The sequence below is a fragment of the Geotrypetes seraphini genome, chromosome 13 (assembly GCF_902459505.1).
Source record: "Geotrypetes seraphini chromosome 13, aGeoSer1.1, whole genome shotgun sequence".
NCBI classification, from domain to species: Eukaryota; Metazoa; Chordata; class Amphibia; order Gymnophiona; family Dermophiidae; genus Geotrypetes; species Geotrypetes seraphini.
Genome location: NC_047096.1, coordinates 62,604,878 through 62,619,254, shown reverse-complemented (window position 1 = coordinate 62,619,254; position 14,377 = coordinate 62,604,878). Strand labels below are relative to the sequence as shown.

Genomic DNA, 14,377 nt, shown 5'->3' with positions numbered 1-14,377 from the left:
TGCAGCATTAAGAGCTGGAGGTGTTGCCAGGATCCCAGGCTTGGAATACAGTGGTAGTGATTTCCATCAGTCAGAGCAGGACAGCCATACATAAGAGAAGAGGGAGGAGTAGGAAGAAATGCCATATTTCCTTCATTTTATATCCCCTTTCCTTCCTCCCACCTCCTTTTTCTCAACACTTAGGGCCAGATTCTCAAAACTTAAGATTGGTTTGGTTCCAGCCTGTTTAGTATACATGTATTTTAGCAGTGGGTTATCAAAATGGCTTACCGCAGTCTCTTCCGAGTTTTCTAGTTTCCGATATTACCATGCAAATGTAGAACAATGAGGTCATTAATATTAAAATGAGCACTCCAAGTGATTCTCTAACCTCGTGCCACTTTTGCAGCTAAAATTTGCTGACAAGTCTGAACAGTCGTAGCCTTTCTGATCAGTACCTGAGTGCTGACTGGCTCAGGCACTAACAGGAAAGTAAGGCTTGACAGTTCAGACTCCCTTACAGAAATTAAAATAATACCCCGAATTGAAGATCAGCAGAAGAGATGCCCATTCTCCTGCCAAACTCGCACAACCTCTGGACAATCCCCTGACTAAAACACACACACACACCCTGCAGCAGGAGAAATGTCCACTCCTGCCTCACACAATCCCCTCACTATTCCTCCCGCTGTTGCCCAACTCCCCCTGATGATACCCCTCCCTACCTTATTCAGGAAGTCTGGCTGGATGGATGCCTACCTTCTGGCTGGCAGGTCCACCTTCCCCTTCCTGGTGCATCCTGGGATGCACCAGGGAGAGGCCTAAGGCTCTGATTGGCCAAGGGGCATTAAGCAACCTCGGCCAATCAGAGCCTTAGGCCCCTTCCTGGATGCATTAGGGAGGGACCTAAGGCTTTGGTCCACATGTATAAGGCCCCTCTCATAGAAGGGATATTAAGCAACCCATGCCAATCAGAGCCTTAGTTGCATCCCAGAATGCACTGGGAAGGGGAAGACCTGCCATTTTGTAAGAAGCAGACCTGTCAGATAGAAGGTAGGCATCTGGTTAGGCTCCTGAATAAGTTAGGGGGGGTTGTCAGAACAGTAGGGATGGGCATCACTCCCACTGTGGGGGGATTGTGCATGAGTGTGGCAGCAGAGTGGGCATCTCTCCTACTGCCAGGGGTGAGTGGCCAAAAGTGTGAGCGTGGCGGGAAAGAATGAGCATCTCTTCTGCTGATCTTAGATTTGTGTTGTGTTGGGGGGTTTATATGTGGGTGTATTCTGTGAATGCTGATCATTATCACCAGCGACTCATCTCAAATAATGTTTGTTTATTAAAAACTTTATATACCGCATAACAGCCTAAAAAGGATCTAAGTGGTTTACAATGTATAGTTCACATTCGTTAAGAAAAGAACTCCATTTAAAAATAGGAAAGAATAAGAGAAAAGTTGTTGATTGCTATAGTATTTTATGGGGAAAAAAACCATCTCAATAATAATTCTAATAATAAAACTCTAATAATAAAACATAGAAATAGACGGCAGATAAGGGCCACGGCCCATCTAGTCTGCCCACCCCAATGACCCTCCCCTACCTTTCTCTGTGAATAGATCCCACGTGTCTATCCCATTTGGCCTTAAAATCAGGCACGCTGCTGGCCTCAATAACCTGAGTGGAAGACTATTCCAGCGATCAACCACCCTTTCAGTGAAAAAGAATTTCCTGGTGTCCCCGTGCAGTTTCCCACCCCTGATTTTCCACGGATGCCCCCTTGTTGCCGTGGGACCCTTGAAAAACAAGATATCTTCTTCCACCTCGATGCGGCCTATGAGATACTTGAATGTCTCGATCATGTCACCCCTCTCTCTGTGTTCCTCGAGTGAGTACAGCTGCAACTTATCCAGCCGCTCCTCATACGGGAGATCCTTGAGTCCCGAGACCATCTGGGTGGCCATTCTCTGGACCGACTCCAGTCTCAGCACATCCTTACGGTAATGTGGCCTCAAGAATTGCACACAGTATTCCAGGTGGGGCCTCACCATGGATCTATACAATTGAATCTCAATAAACCTTAACTAATACATACAACTAAAAATTTCCATAACAGAAATTAATCATTACATAAATACAGATTTTAGTGGACCTCATTTGCATGTGCTGTTTTTGGAGAATGACTCACCTTTTTAAAATCGTTACAAGAATGGCTTTGACAGTAGTCTGTAAGGTTTTTACTGTGAAGCTTTGAGATTCTGCCCCTCGATGTTTTCAAAGCAGTATAATTGTTTATTGGAAATTTATATATTGCTACTAATGACTGGGGCGTCAATTCTGAGCAGTCTGCATGAGCTTCAGTAAAGGTAATGAATGTGTAATGAGTTATAACAATGAATCAGGCTTTAGAAAGCTCAATGGAAATAGAGCAGCTGTGCTCTTCAGATTTAACTGTTACTACCATTCATTTATAAACTGCTACAGAAGTAATTGCAGACTGCATTATTTATAAAACTATTCTAAGCAATGGGCAGTAAAACATGAGATATGCTAAGCTAAAACATATTCTCCAAAAACAAGCAGGATGATAATCTTACTGTTAGGTAAAGGAGGTGGGATTTGATATACTGCTTTTTCTCCAGAGGCAAGCATAGGATATGCAGTCACACATGTTGGTGAAGTCCTCTGAGCCTATGTGTCAGTGCTCTCCCCTAGCTATAGTAAGCCTTTTGGCTTACTGAGCATGTGCATGGACTCCCACCGTGATCCATGGCTGTTCCTACTAATCAATTTTTTTTTCAGCCGTTCCTGTTAAGTCACAGCTCTCTCCCTGCTTTTACTGGAACATTGGTCCACGACCTGGCAGCTGGGCTTCAATGCGAAAAAATGCAAGGTCATGCACCTTGGTAACAATAATCCATGTAGGACGTACACACTGAATGGTGAAACCTTGTCCAGGACTAATGATGGGGGTGATCATTAGTGGAGACATGAAATCAGTCAATCAAGTGGAGAAGGCTTCATCCAAGGCTAGACAAATGCTGGGATGTATCCGTAGAAGTTTTGGAAGCCAGAGGTCATTATGCCATTGTACAGAAGCATGGTGAGACCTCATCTGGAGTACTGTGTGCAATTCTGGAGGCCGCACTACCGTAAGGATGTGCTGAGAGTTGAGTCAGTTCAGCGAATGGCCACCAGGATGATCCTGGGGCTCAAGGATTTCTCGTATGAAGACAGGCTGCACAAGTTGCGGCTATACTCTCTCGAAGAACGTAGGGAGAGGGAAGATATGATAGAGACATTTAAGTACATCACTGGTCGCATAGAGGTGGAAGACGACGTTTTCCTTCTAAAAGGACCCTCATCCACAAGGGGACATCCGCTGAAAATCAGGGGGGGGAAATTTCATGGGGATACCAGGAAGTACTTCTTCACTAAAAGAGTGGTGGACCATTGGAACGAGCTCCCAGAGCAGGTGATCGTAGCCAGCAGCATACAAGATTTTAAGAATAAATGGGATGCCCACGTCGGATCCCTACGAGGGTAACATAGAGGAGGGCAGCTTGGGGACGATTGATAGAGTGTAGATTGGGGGAGGGTTGTTGGAGTGGGCAGACTTGATGGGCTATGGCCCTTTTCTGCCGTCATTTTCTATGTTTGCTCTCTTATGCAAATACTGTGTGTGTATATATATATATATATATATATATATACTAGTATTTAAGCCCGTTATATTAACGGGTGCTAGAATAGATATGTAGACTTTTAGCACAATGGGTCGCTGAGGCGTTTCTTTCTTCCTTTATGTTTTTTATCTGTCTCCCTGCCCCCCTTTCTTTCTGTCTCTGTCCCCCTGTGTGTCTCTGTCTCTTCCCTGGCCCCCTGTCTTACTGTCTCTCTCCCTGGCTGTCTGTCAGCCTTTCTTTGTTTCTGTATCTTCTCCCTTTGCGAGTGTGGGGCAGTTGTAGGCGCGCAAGCGCACTCCTTCCAGCCACGGACATACAGAACACGCAGGTAGGAGTGCGCATGCACTGCTTAGGGTTTTATTATGTAGTCATTAAGCCCGTTACATTAATGGGGTGCTAGAATATATGTCTGTCTGTCTCCCTCCCGCTGACTCTCTCTCTCTCCCTAGCCCCCTTTGTCTGTCTTTCTGTCCCTCTCCCTGCCCCTGTGTCTTTCTTTCTTTCTGTCTCCCTCCCTCCCGCTGTCTGTCTGTCATTTTTCCCCATTTCCCTGTGCAGCAGCATTTCCATCCCACTTCCCTATGCAGCATTTCCATCCCATTTCCCTCCTATTCCCCCCCCTTTCCTGTGCAGAAGCAGCAGCGGTATTTCCCTTCCACTCCAAGTCCCTGTATAGCAGTAGCAGCATTTTCCCCCACCCCCCTTTCCCTTCTCTTACCGCGATCTTGTCTTCTCTTACCTACTCCATTCGGCCCCTCCCCCTTCTTTTGCTGCCGTTGTTCTGCTGTTGTGGCCTCCTCCTGACCCTCCCACTGCTGACAAACCTCCGGGCTCCAGCTACGTAGGCAGCACTTTAAACACGCTGCTTCGCGGCCTTCTACTGCCAATTTCCTATCCCGCGTCTGTCTCCGATGATGTCATCAGAGACGCGGCAGAGGAAATCAGCAGTAGAAGGGCAGGAAGCAGTGTGTTTATAGTGCTGCCTACGCTGCTGGAGCCGGGAGGTTTGTGGAGGGTCAACGGGCGGAGCGGGGCTGCTGTCCACCACTCGGTTGCTGCCACTGCCCCACAGGGCCGCGAGTGTGTTGTAGTTGCATTTGTGGAGGGTCAACGATCGGAGCGGGGCTGCTCTCCACCACTCGGTTGCTGCCACTGCCCCACAGGGCCGCGAGTGTGTTGTAGTCGCGCATAAGCACTTCTTCAGGCCACGGACATACGGAACACGCAAGTGGAAGTGCGCATGCGCGGCTTAGGGTTTTATTATAGATATATATATATACATATATATATATATATATATATACACACACACACACTTAGAAATTTATAAAATTCTACATTTAACTCTTCAAAAAACACAAAAAAATTAAAGCCAGATGAGAAGGCAAAAATTACTTGAAAAAAAGGAAACTAGAGAAACAGTTTACAGCCAGCAATTTTTATTTTGCAGCGAGCCTATCTACCCTTAGAAACGCAAGGGCTCCTCAACACTTTCCCAGAGCCCAATGTGATGGACAGTGGCTCTCAATGGCTCTTCGTGCCACTGCTAACCTGGCGTTACTGAGGCCATAGACCATACCACTCACTCCCTTCCCTCAAGGCCTCATTTTGCACCGCTAGAGTAGGAAAGCAAATAGTTCCCAACATTAATAGACAAAGGAAAAATGCTGGAAACAGCAGACCATCATAGGCAGCAGTCAGCACAGCAGAAAACACAATGGATGAGATTCCCACTCTTTTTGCTTCCTCCTCCCAAGGACCTGTTTCAGCCTGCTGGAAGAGGTAAATCACCGCTCCCTCCCCCCAGGGTCCTGCTTTGGCATGCTCAGGGAGGTGAATCACCCTCGCTAGCACCGACGGGGAAAGGTCCCACGGGCCAAGTCTCGGCCTCATGGTCCTCTCCTATGTCAGAGAAGTACAGCCTTGGAAGACTCCTGCATGCTAGGCTTCGGCCTCAGTTTTCTCTGTCGCTTCAAAACACCAGCATTCTTCAAGGTAAGCGTCCTCATCAATAGCACTTTCCAACCCCCATCCCCCCCTCTCCCCCCCCAGGTTCAGTTTAGGAATGTCGGGGCAATGAAGAAACCTCATTTCCTACCGCCTTCCTTCACCTCCTTTCAGTGATGAGATGGGGGGGACTTCAGTTGCAGGACAGCCAGCAAAAGGGACTACTGTGTTCACCACACCGAACCCTTCAATTATTTCTTCTGTAGGCTCACAAAGACTAGTCATTTTTACTCTTTCCAACTACCCTGCTTCCTCTTACTATTATGAACAGACATAACAACAAATAAGATTTAGCAATTAATACACCAGTAAGAGACCTTTTTCTCCAACCAATATGGAAAAAAGGGGTCTCAGACAAACATTAGCTCATTCTGTCTGTCCCTAACCATCAAAATTTTGCTATGGGAGACGTGTTCAAGCACAACCATGCCTTTTAAATTCATGCACCCTTTTTCTGCAGAGTGCTGCACCCTAGTGGCAATTGCCTCATAGATCTACTGCACATAACAACGTTCTTTACTACTAATCTTCATTCTTTTTATTAATAAGATCCTCTTTAGACTTTCATTTTCATCTCTTTTTTTTCTTATCCATCTCCTGAACGGTACAGTTTTCAGGGTCCTAGCCCAAAGCAAAAATCATATGCTGAAAATCACCATAGGTCGCTGTTGGGCACAACAAATATAGTCAGATCTTTTTGTTATTTCTCCAATCAGGTGCAACCCTTCCCAAGGTCAATCTTACAGAACCTGACCAAATATTTTTAATACTTTATTTCTAACATCTAACAGCCTTAAAATTATTTTCACTTAAAACTTAAAAGGATTAACATCTTCCACAACCCTCTATAACTTCAAATTCCATAATTTACAATAAAAAATGAATGAATAATATATATAAGATCGTCAACAGGGTTCCTCTAGGGTCAGAACTAAGTCTGGATCCCCTGGGCTTGAGCATCTACTAAAGACCTAGATTACCTTACAGTACAGGCAACTCCTACCAAGATCTTCTCTATCAATGTTCCATTCTCCTTAATTCAAAGGTCAAAAAGAGCACTTCATACCATACATAGAATGCCATTCTACCTTTAATACTGATTATCAGGTATCTATGGAACCAAACACAGACATTATAACTAATCAATCCATTCAGATAACCAAAGTAGTAGCTTAACTCAACCCATATCTCCTACACCACGAGTCTTTCTATACCTCAGACACAATAGTTTATCTCTCTTTCAATAAATAGTAGCTTACCCTCTATCTGCACCAGTTTCAGCCATCAGTGGAATTTCTAAGAAAACCTTCACTTAGCACTCCTATATTTTCAATTTGATTCATGTATGGCGTGCTACACCCTCAGCACCCTGGGGTTGTGAGTTAAAAACCCCTGTTGCTTCCTGTGGCAAGTCACTTCATCTGCCACTGTCCCAGCTACATTACATTGATTGTGTTACCTGCTTTGTGTGCTTCTATGACTGCAGAAAGGCACTATACAAGTCCTAATGCTTTTTTCCTTTTCCATTACCCTAGTGTAACTCTCACTCACTGAATCCGATCAATTACCTTCTTCCATTGATGCATAATTATCTTCTGCACCTTTCCACCTGCTTCAGTCAGAGTTCCTCAGTACTATCAACACTTTCCATTCCATATATCATTAAACAGAATTAAATTGTTTGTCCATCTTCTAGTTTCTAAATTCCAACCAGCCTCTCAAGCTTCTCACAGTGGGTTGAGACCCTGACGTGCTTTTCCAATCTGATGGAGTCTCCTGTTCAACCACTTTTAATCTCATTTTTCAAGCTCTCACTTAGAAAATCTCATCCTCATTTCTTTTACACCTATATGGCAAGTCACAGTACTCAAAAACTGGTGTCAGATCCACCTTATACAGCTTTCTACCATGATCAGGTACTTCTTAGTACTCATCTGATGTATCTCCCAAGGATTTCAGCTTTAGCTTGCTACTTGGATCAGACAAAACCTCACACTACTACTTTTCATCAGTTCCTCTCTTTGGATCTCCACAGACTTACATCAGAAGAACCTTCTCCACAGGACTGGGGATGATATCTCTCTTCTGTGCCCATTAAGTTCAAGCAAAGGCGATTTCAGTACCTCCTCTATTTTCCATTCCCTTTGAAGATCTCAGTAAAGCAACCACCTAGTCTTTAATCCCTGCCTTCACATCCCACTATGGTTTCAAGAAATCTGCCAAATTAAACACCAATAATTTTTTTTGCACTATGGGAAAACAAGCGGCCCAGCTTGAGGGCAATGCTGCTCATTGCCACCCCTGGGTGTTTACCTTCTGCCAAGCTCCCTCTTCCTCACTGACGCAGTTGTTTCTCTGTACAAAGCCATGGGTGGTGGCTCCTACATGAATCCAGCAGCTGAGCCAGAAGCCTTCTCTCTGATGTCACAATGTCAGATGGCAGGCTTCTGGCAGAGAAACGACTGTGGCAGTGAAGAGGGAGCTGGCCAGAAGGTAAACACTGGACAGACGGGTGCACGTACTTGAGGTACAGAAGGGAGGGAGAAGGGCGTGTTGGGACTTGAGAGGAAGGAAGCACAAACTTTGGACAAATAATGGAAGGAGGGAGGGGGCATGAACTTGGGACACAGAATGAAGGGAAGGAAGGAGGGGAGCATAAGCCATAGGATGGAATGGAGAGAGATGAGTGAATAGGGAGAATTGGGTGTCTAGAAGAGGTAGAAGTGCTGGACATGATAGTGGTGGAGAGGAGGGAGGGAGGAGAGATGACTCAAAGAAGGGAGAGATGTCAGATTCCAGAGAAGGGTGATGGAAGGAGGGAAGAGAGAAATGTCAGACCACTGGAATGGGAAGGAGAGAGATGCCAGATCACAGAATAGAAGGGAAGGAGGGAGAAGAGATTCCAGACCGCAGAGAGAAGAGAAGGAGAGAGATGTTAGACCTTGGGAAGAGGGAGGGAAGTAGAGAGATGCCAGGCCATATGAGAGGGAAGGCAGAGTTGTCTGACCATGGGAGGGGGAGAGAGGGAAGAGATGGTGCACAGCAATGGGTACGGCAGGGAAGAGATAAGAAGAAATGCTTCTTATGGATAGATGGGAATAGGGGAGAAGAAAGAGGGAGGAGATGGTACACATGGATAGATGGGAAGGGAAGACATGGAAAAGTAGATTTTGAGGAGAAAGCAGAAAAATGGAAGAAAGTTGAATGTTAAAAGTTAATACTAAAGATAGATATATGGCAGAAAGTGAAGGAGAAAAAAACAGCAAATGGATAAGGTGGCTCTGGATACACAGTTAAGAGCACAGACGGAAGGAAGTGCAGCCAGAGACTGAGAAAAGATGGTTTGAAAAACAAAATCACCAGACAACAAAGGTAGGGGAAATTATTTTATTTTCAATTTAGTGATTGAATTGTGTCAATTTTGAGAATTTATATCTGCTGTCTATATTTTACACTGTTCAAGAAGAAATTTATTTGTTTCTATTTCTCTTGGGTTGTACTGCATGCAGTCTTGAATCTTAGGATTTCATATGTATATATTAGTACTTTTAGTTTGTGGTTCCGTATTTGCATAGGATTATCTGTGTTCTGGTAGAAATGAATGTTGAGAAGCATACAGTGTGCTTTTGTGTAGTATAATTTTGTGGTTAACTATTATGTGTTGTTAAGATTATATTGTGTGTGTATATATGAAAAATGAATGGAAAAATGGTATTACAATTAGTACTATTATGGGGGTGGAGTCTAGGACGGAGATTGGGTGGAGTCTGGCCCACAACTTAGCCTGTGTTTTATATTTCAGCCCATTAATGTGATTGAGTTTGACACCCCTGACTTAGCTAAATATTGTGTAGAATCCAGGGTTAATCGTCCCTCCAACCAAATGTTATCCCATGTTCACAAGATGTAGTTTGAAAATGATTAGATAGGTCCAACCAGGCTCGGTTTTAAGGCACAATGCCCCTTCATCAGGAACCACCGAACTTTAGCTGGCTACAGCTGATACACGCTGAGAATGCTGTCACTGACCGTCGGGCTACAGAAAGGGGGAGAAGCCAAAGAGGTCGCAGAAACTTTAAACTAAGCACAGAACATCAGACATGCGCACAGCTGGGGAGACACATCACTAGAGTACTAACCACAGCTTGCACACATTGATTGCAATATGTGGAGAACAAAAACAGGAAAAATACTGGGAATGAGTGAATAACATAATTAACAAAATCAAGACCTAAAAATAGTAATCTGGTGACGTATCTCCCCAACATAGACGGAAAGCAATAGCAGAGAGAAAGCTTCTGGGTCACTGAAGGGAGCGTGTTTGCTTCATTTATGCTGCTGATGGCCAAAGAGTTAAAGCAGCATCAGGGGAGCAAGCACCGGATCCTGCACAGGGGGTGGGATAGCATGGGGAGGGTAAGAGAGAGATGTTGGACCATGGGGAGGAAGGGGAAGGAAAGATGCCAGACCTCCAGGGAAAAAAGAGAAGGGAAGAAGGCAGATAGAGATGGCAGACAATGGGAGGGGGGAAAGATAAATATCAGAAGGGGGAAGGGGGGGAAGAAGATAAAGATGCCATACCAGGGAAAGGAAGGTAGGAGGGAGGGAGAGATTCCAGACTAAGGCAGGGGGAGGGGAAGGGAAAGACAGATGCTAGACCACAAGTCAAGTTTCAAGTTTATTTATCCTATATAATAAAACGCTAGCCGCGCATGCGCACTCCCGCCTGCGTGTTCCGTGATCTGTAGGTCCGTGGCAGGCAGGAGAGCGGATGCGCGGTTAGGGCCCACACTCGAGCGCTATGACCGACTCAGGATCATGGGAGGATGCGCCGCGTAAAGTGCTGCACAGGTACTGTACAGGAGGGGGAAGGACATACCGCTTCTGCACATACCGGCACAAACCTCCCTCCAGCATTGGCAGCCGCAGCACACTAAACAGGCTGCTTCGCGGCTTTCTCCTGCAGTTGAGTCCCTCTGCCCCATCACAGATGACATCATCAATGATGCGACAGAGGGACTCAACGGCAGAAGAAAGCCGCTAAGCAGCCTGTTTAGCGTGCTGCGGCTGCCTACGCTGGAGGGAGGTTTGTTATTAAAGTCATCTCACTAGGAGGGTCGTAGAGTCAGCGGGGGTTGGGCTGGGAGGGGAGAGAAGCGTCTGCCTCGGGTGCTTCAGGCAGCAGCAGCATTTACAATTCGCTGCTGTTGCCGGCTTCAGGCCTTCCTCTCTGGCCAGTCCTGCCTACTTCCTGTTTTCATGAAGACAGGACCCGCCAGAGAGGAAGACCTGAAGCCAGCAACAGCAATGAATTGTGAATGCTGCTGCTGCCCAATGAAGTAGTTCAAGGAGGAAAAGGAACAGAGGGGGAGAGAATGGCTTGGAGGGAAGAAGAGATGGCAGGGCATGGAGGGAAGGAGGAAGGTATGCCAGACCAAGGGAAAAGAAAGGAGGAGATGGAGAGAGGCCATATGGAACAGAGAGAGAGAGGGCGGACACTGGATGGAAAGAGAAGAGAGGGCAGTGAATGGAAGGGGCAAGACAGAGGGTGAATAGTAGATGGAAGGGGTAGAGAGAGGGAGACAGACACTGAATGGAAGTGTGGAGGACAGGGGGAGCAGACGTTGGAAGGAAGTGGGGAGGATAAAGAAAAAAGGGCACATGCAGGATTGAGGGAAGAGGATAGAGTTAGAAATAAAGATAAACAGACAGGGGGCCAGGGAAAGACACAGACAGAAAGAATGACAGCGTCCAAGGAGAGAGAGACAAACCCCCCCCCCCAAAACAGACAGACATCTACTCTAGCACCCGTTAATGTAACAGGCTAAAACACTAGTATTTGATAAATCGCTTATCCATAATTTACTAAGCGAGTTACAACCAAAATATAAAAGTAAGTCATAAAATTAACATACTATTTAAAATGGGCGAGACGAACAAACGTACTGACAAACTTGGATACAGAAGGAAAAAAAGGGGTAAAGTTACAAAATTGGTGTTAAGCTAGATTAACGAAAAAACCATAAATGGAAAGAACATAAGTGGGGAGGAGGGAAAAGAAGCAGAGGGAGAGAGATACCAGACTGTGGGAAGGAGAGAATAAAGATCCCAGAGATTGGAGAAGAAAAGGGGGAAGACATATGTCAGACCACAGAAGGGGATGGGGAGAGAGAGGGAAGACATGGTGCACAGGGATGGAAGGGATGGAAAAAATGCTGTTTATGGATAAATGGGAATAGGGGAGAAGAAATAGGGATGAGATGACATACATGGATGGTGACAAAATAAAAGAAAGGCAAAGCCGATGTCACAATACAACACAAGGGATTATATTGAAAGTTCCTTTGGGAAGTTCCAACTAGGATCCTGGTTTCGACAGAACACTGCCTTCCTCAGGGGATATACCAAACTGATAACAGGATATTACAAGTGGTATCTCTATTTCAGGTAGTCTTGAAAAAGACCTTTAGGAACTTACAGAAAGAAGTACTGAGAGCCAAATTTTTAAAGAAACTTGTCAAGGAACTCTCAGTGAAAACTGAAACTGTTTCAGGTCTCACTGAGAGCTCCTTGACAAGTTTCTTTAGAAATTTGGCTGTCAGTACTTTTTTCAGTATGTTCCTAAAGGTCTTTTTCAAGACTACCTGAAATAGAGATATCACTTGTAATATCTTGTTATCAGTTTGGTATGTCCCCAGAGGAAGGCAGTGTTCTGCCGAAACCAGGATCCTAGTTGGGTCTTCCCATAGGAGCTTTCAATAAAATCCCTTGTGTTGTATTGTGACATCGGCTTTGCCTTTCTTTTGTTTTGCTTCTCGCTGTGCTGGGCAAAGGAAGACTGCTCTTTTTCTGTTGAGTTGCATACATGGATGGTGGGAAAGAGCAAAAGCGGGAGAAGAGAGTGTACATGGATAGATGGGAAGAGAATACATGGAAAAGTATATAGATCTGAAGAGGAAGCAGAAAAATGGAAGAAAGTTGAATGTTAAAAGTTAATGCCAAAGATGGATGTAGGGCAGAAAGTGAAGGAGAGAAAAACAGCAAATGGATAAGAAGGTCCTGAAAACAAAGTTAGAGTATAGACAGAGGGAAGTGTAACCAGAGACTGGAAAAACCCCCCCCTTGTAACTTTTTTTTTGAAAATCGTAATACCCCCCTTGTAACTTTTTTTTTGAAAATCGTAATACCCCCCCCCTTGTAACTTTTTTTTTTAAATCGTAATACCCCCCTTGTAACTTTTATTTTGAAAATCGTAATAAAAAACAGCAAATGGATAAGAAGGTCCTGAAAACAAAGTTAGAGTATAGACAGAGGGAAGTGTAACCAGAGACTGGAAAACCCCCCCCCTTGTAACTTTTTTTTTGAAAATCGTAATACCCCCCTTGTAACTTTTTTTTTGAAAATCGTAATACCCCCCCTTGTAACTTTTTTTTTTAAATCGTAATACCCCCCCTTTGTAACTTTTTTTTTGAAAATCGTAATACCCCCCCTTGTAACTTTTTTTTTCAAAATCGTAATACCCCCCCTTGTAAATTTTTTTTTGAAAATCGTAATACCCCCCCTTGTAACTTTTTTTTTGAAAATCGTAATACCCCCTTGTAACTTTTTTTTTGAAAATCGTAATACCCCCCCCTTGTAACTTTTTTTTTGAAAATCGTAATACCCCCCCTTGTAACTTTTTTTTTGAAAATTGTAATACCCCCCCCTTGTAACTTTTTTTTGAAAATCGTAATACCCCCCCTTGTAACTTTTTTTTTGAAAATCGTAATACCCCCCCTTGTAACTTTTTTTTTGAAAATCGTAATACCCCCCCTTGTAACTTTTTTTTTGAAAATCGTAATACCCCCCCATGTAACTTTTTTTTTGAAAATCGTAATACCCCCCCTTGTAACTTTTTTTTTGAAAATCGTAATACCCCCCCCTTGTAACTTTTTTTTTGAAAATCGTAATACCCCCCCTTGTAACTTTTTTTTTGAAAATCGTAATACCCCCCTTGTAACTTTTTTTTTGAAAATCGTAATACCCCCCCTTGTAACTTTTTTTTTGAAAATCGTAATACCCCCCCTTGTAACTTTTTTTTGAAAATCGTAATACCCCCCTTGTAACTTTTTTTTTGAAAATCGTAATACCCCCCTTGTAACTTTTTTTTTGAAAATCGTAATACCCCCCTTGTAACTTTTTTTTTGAAAATCGTAATACCCCCCCTTGTAACTTTTTTTTTGAAAATCGTAATACCCCCCTTGTAACTTTTTTTTTGAAAATCGTAATACCCCCCCTTGTAACTTTTTTTTTGAAAATCGTAATACCCCCCCTTGTAACTTTTTTTTGAAAATCGTAATACCCCCTTGTAACTTTTTTTTTGAAAATCGTAATACCCCCCTTGTAACTTTTTTTTTGAAAATCGTAATACCCCCCCCTTGTAACTTTTTTTTTTAAATCGTAATACCCCCCCTTTGTAACTTTTTTTTTGAAAATCGTAATACCCCCCCTTGTAACTTTTTTTTTGAAAATCGTAATACCCCCCCCTTGTAACTTTTTTTTTGAAAATCGTAATACCCCCCCTTGTAACTTTTTTTTTGAAAATCGTAATACCCCCCTTGTAACTTTTTTTTTGAAAATCGTAATACCCCCCCTTGTAACTTTTTTTTTGAAAATCGTAATACCCCCCCTTGTAACTTTTTTTTTGAAAATTGTAATACCCCCCCCTTG

General features: G+C 43.8%; 1 protein-coding gene across 1 annotated transcript in view; it reads right to left on the bottom strand.

Moving 5' to 3' along the window:
• Positions 1 to 6,758: 6,758 nt before the first annotated feature.
• Positions 6,759 to 14,377, bottom strand: part of SLC37A2 (solute carrier family 37 member 2) — a 107,673-nt gene continuing 100,054 nt past the window's right edge. The window contains exon 15 of the mRNA XM_033917557.1: positions 6,759 to 6,779. Within this exon, the coding sequence (XP_033773448.1) occupies positions 6,759 to 6,779 (21 nt within the window). The remainder of the gene's footprint in view (positions 6,780 to 14,377) is intronic.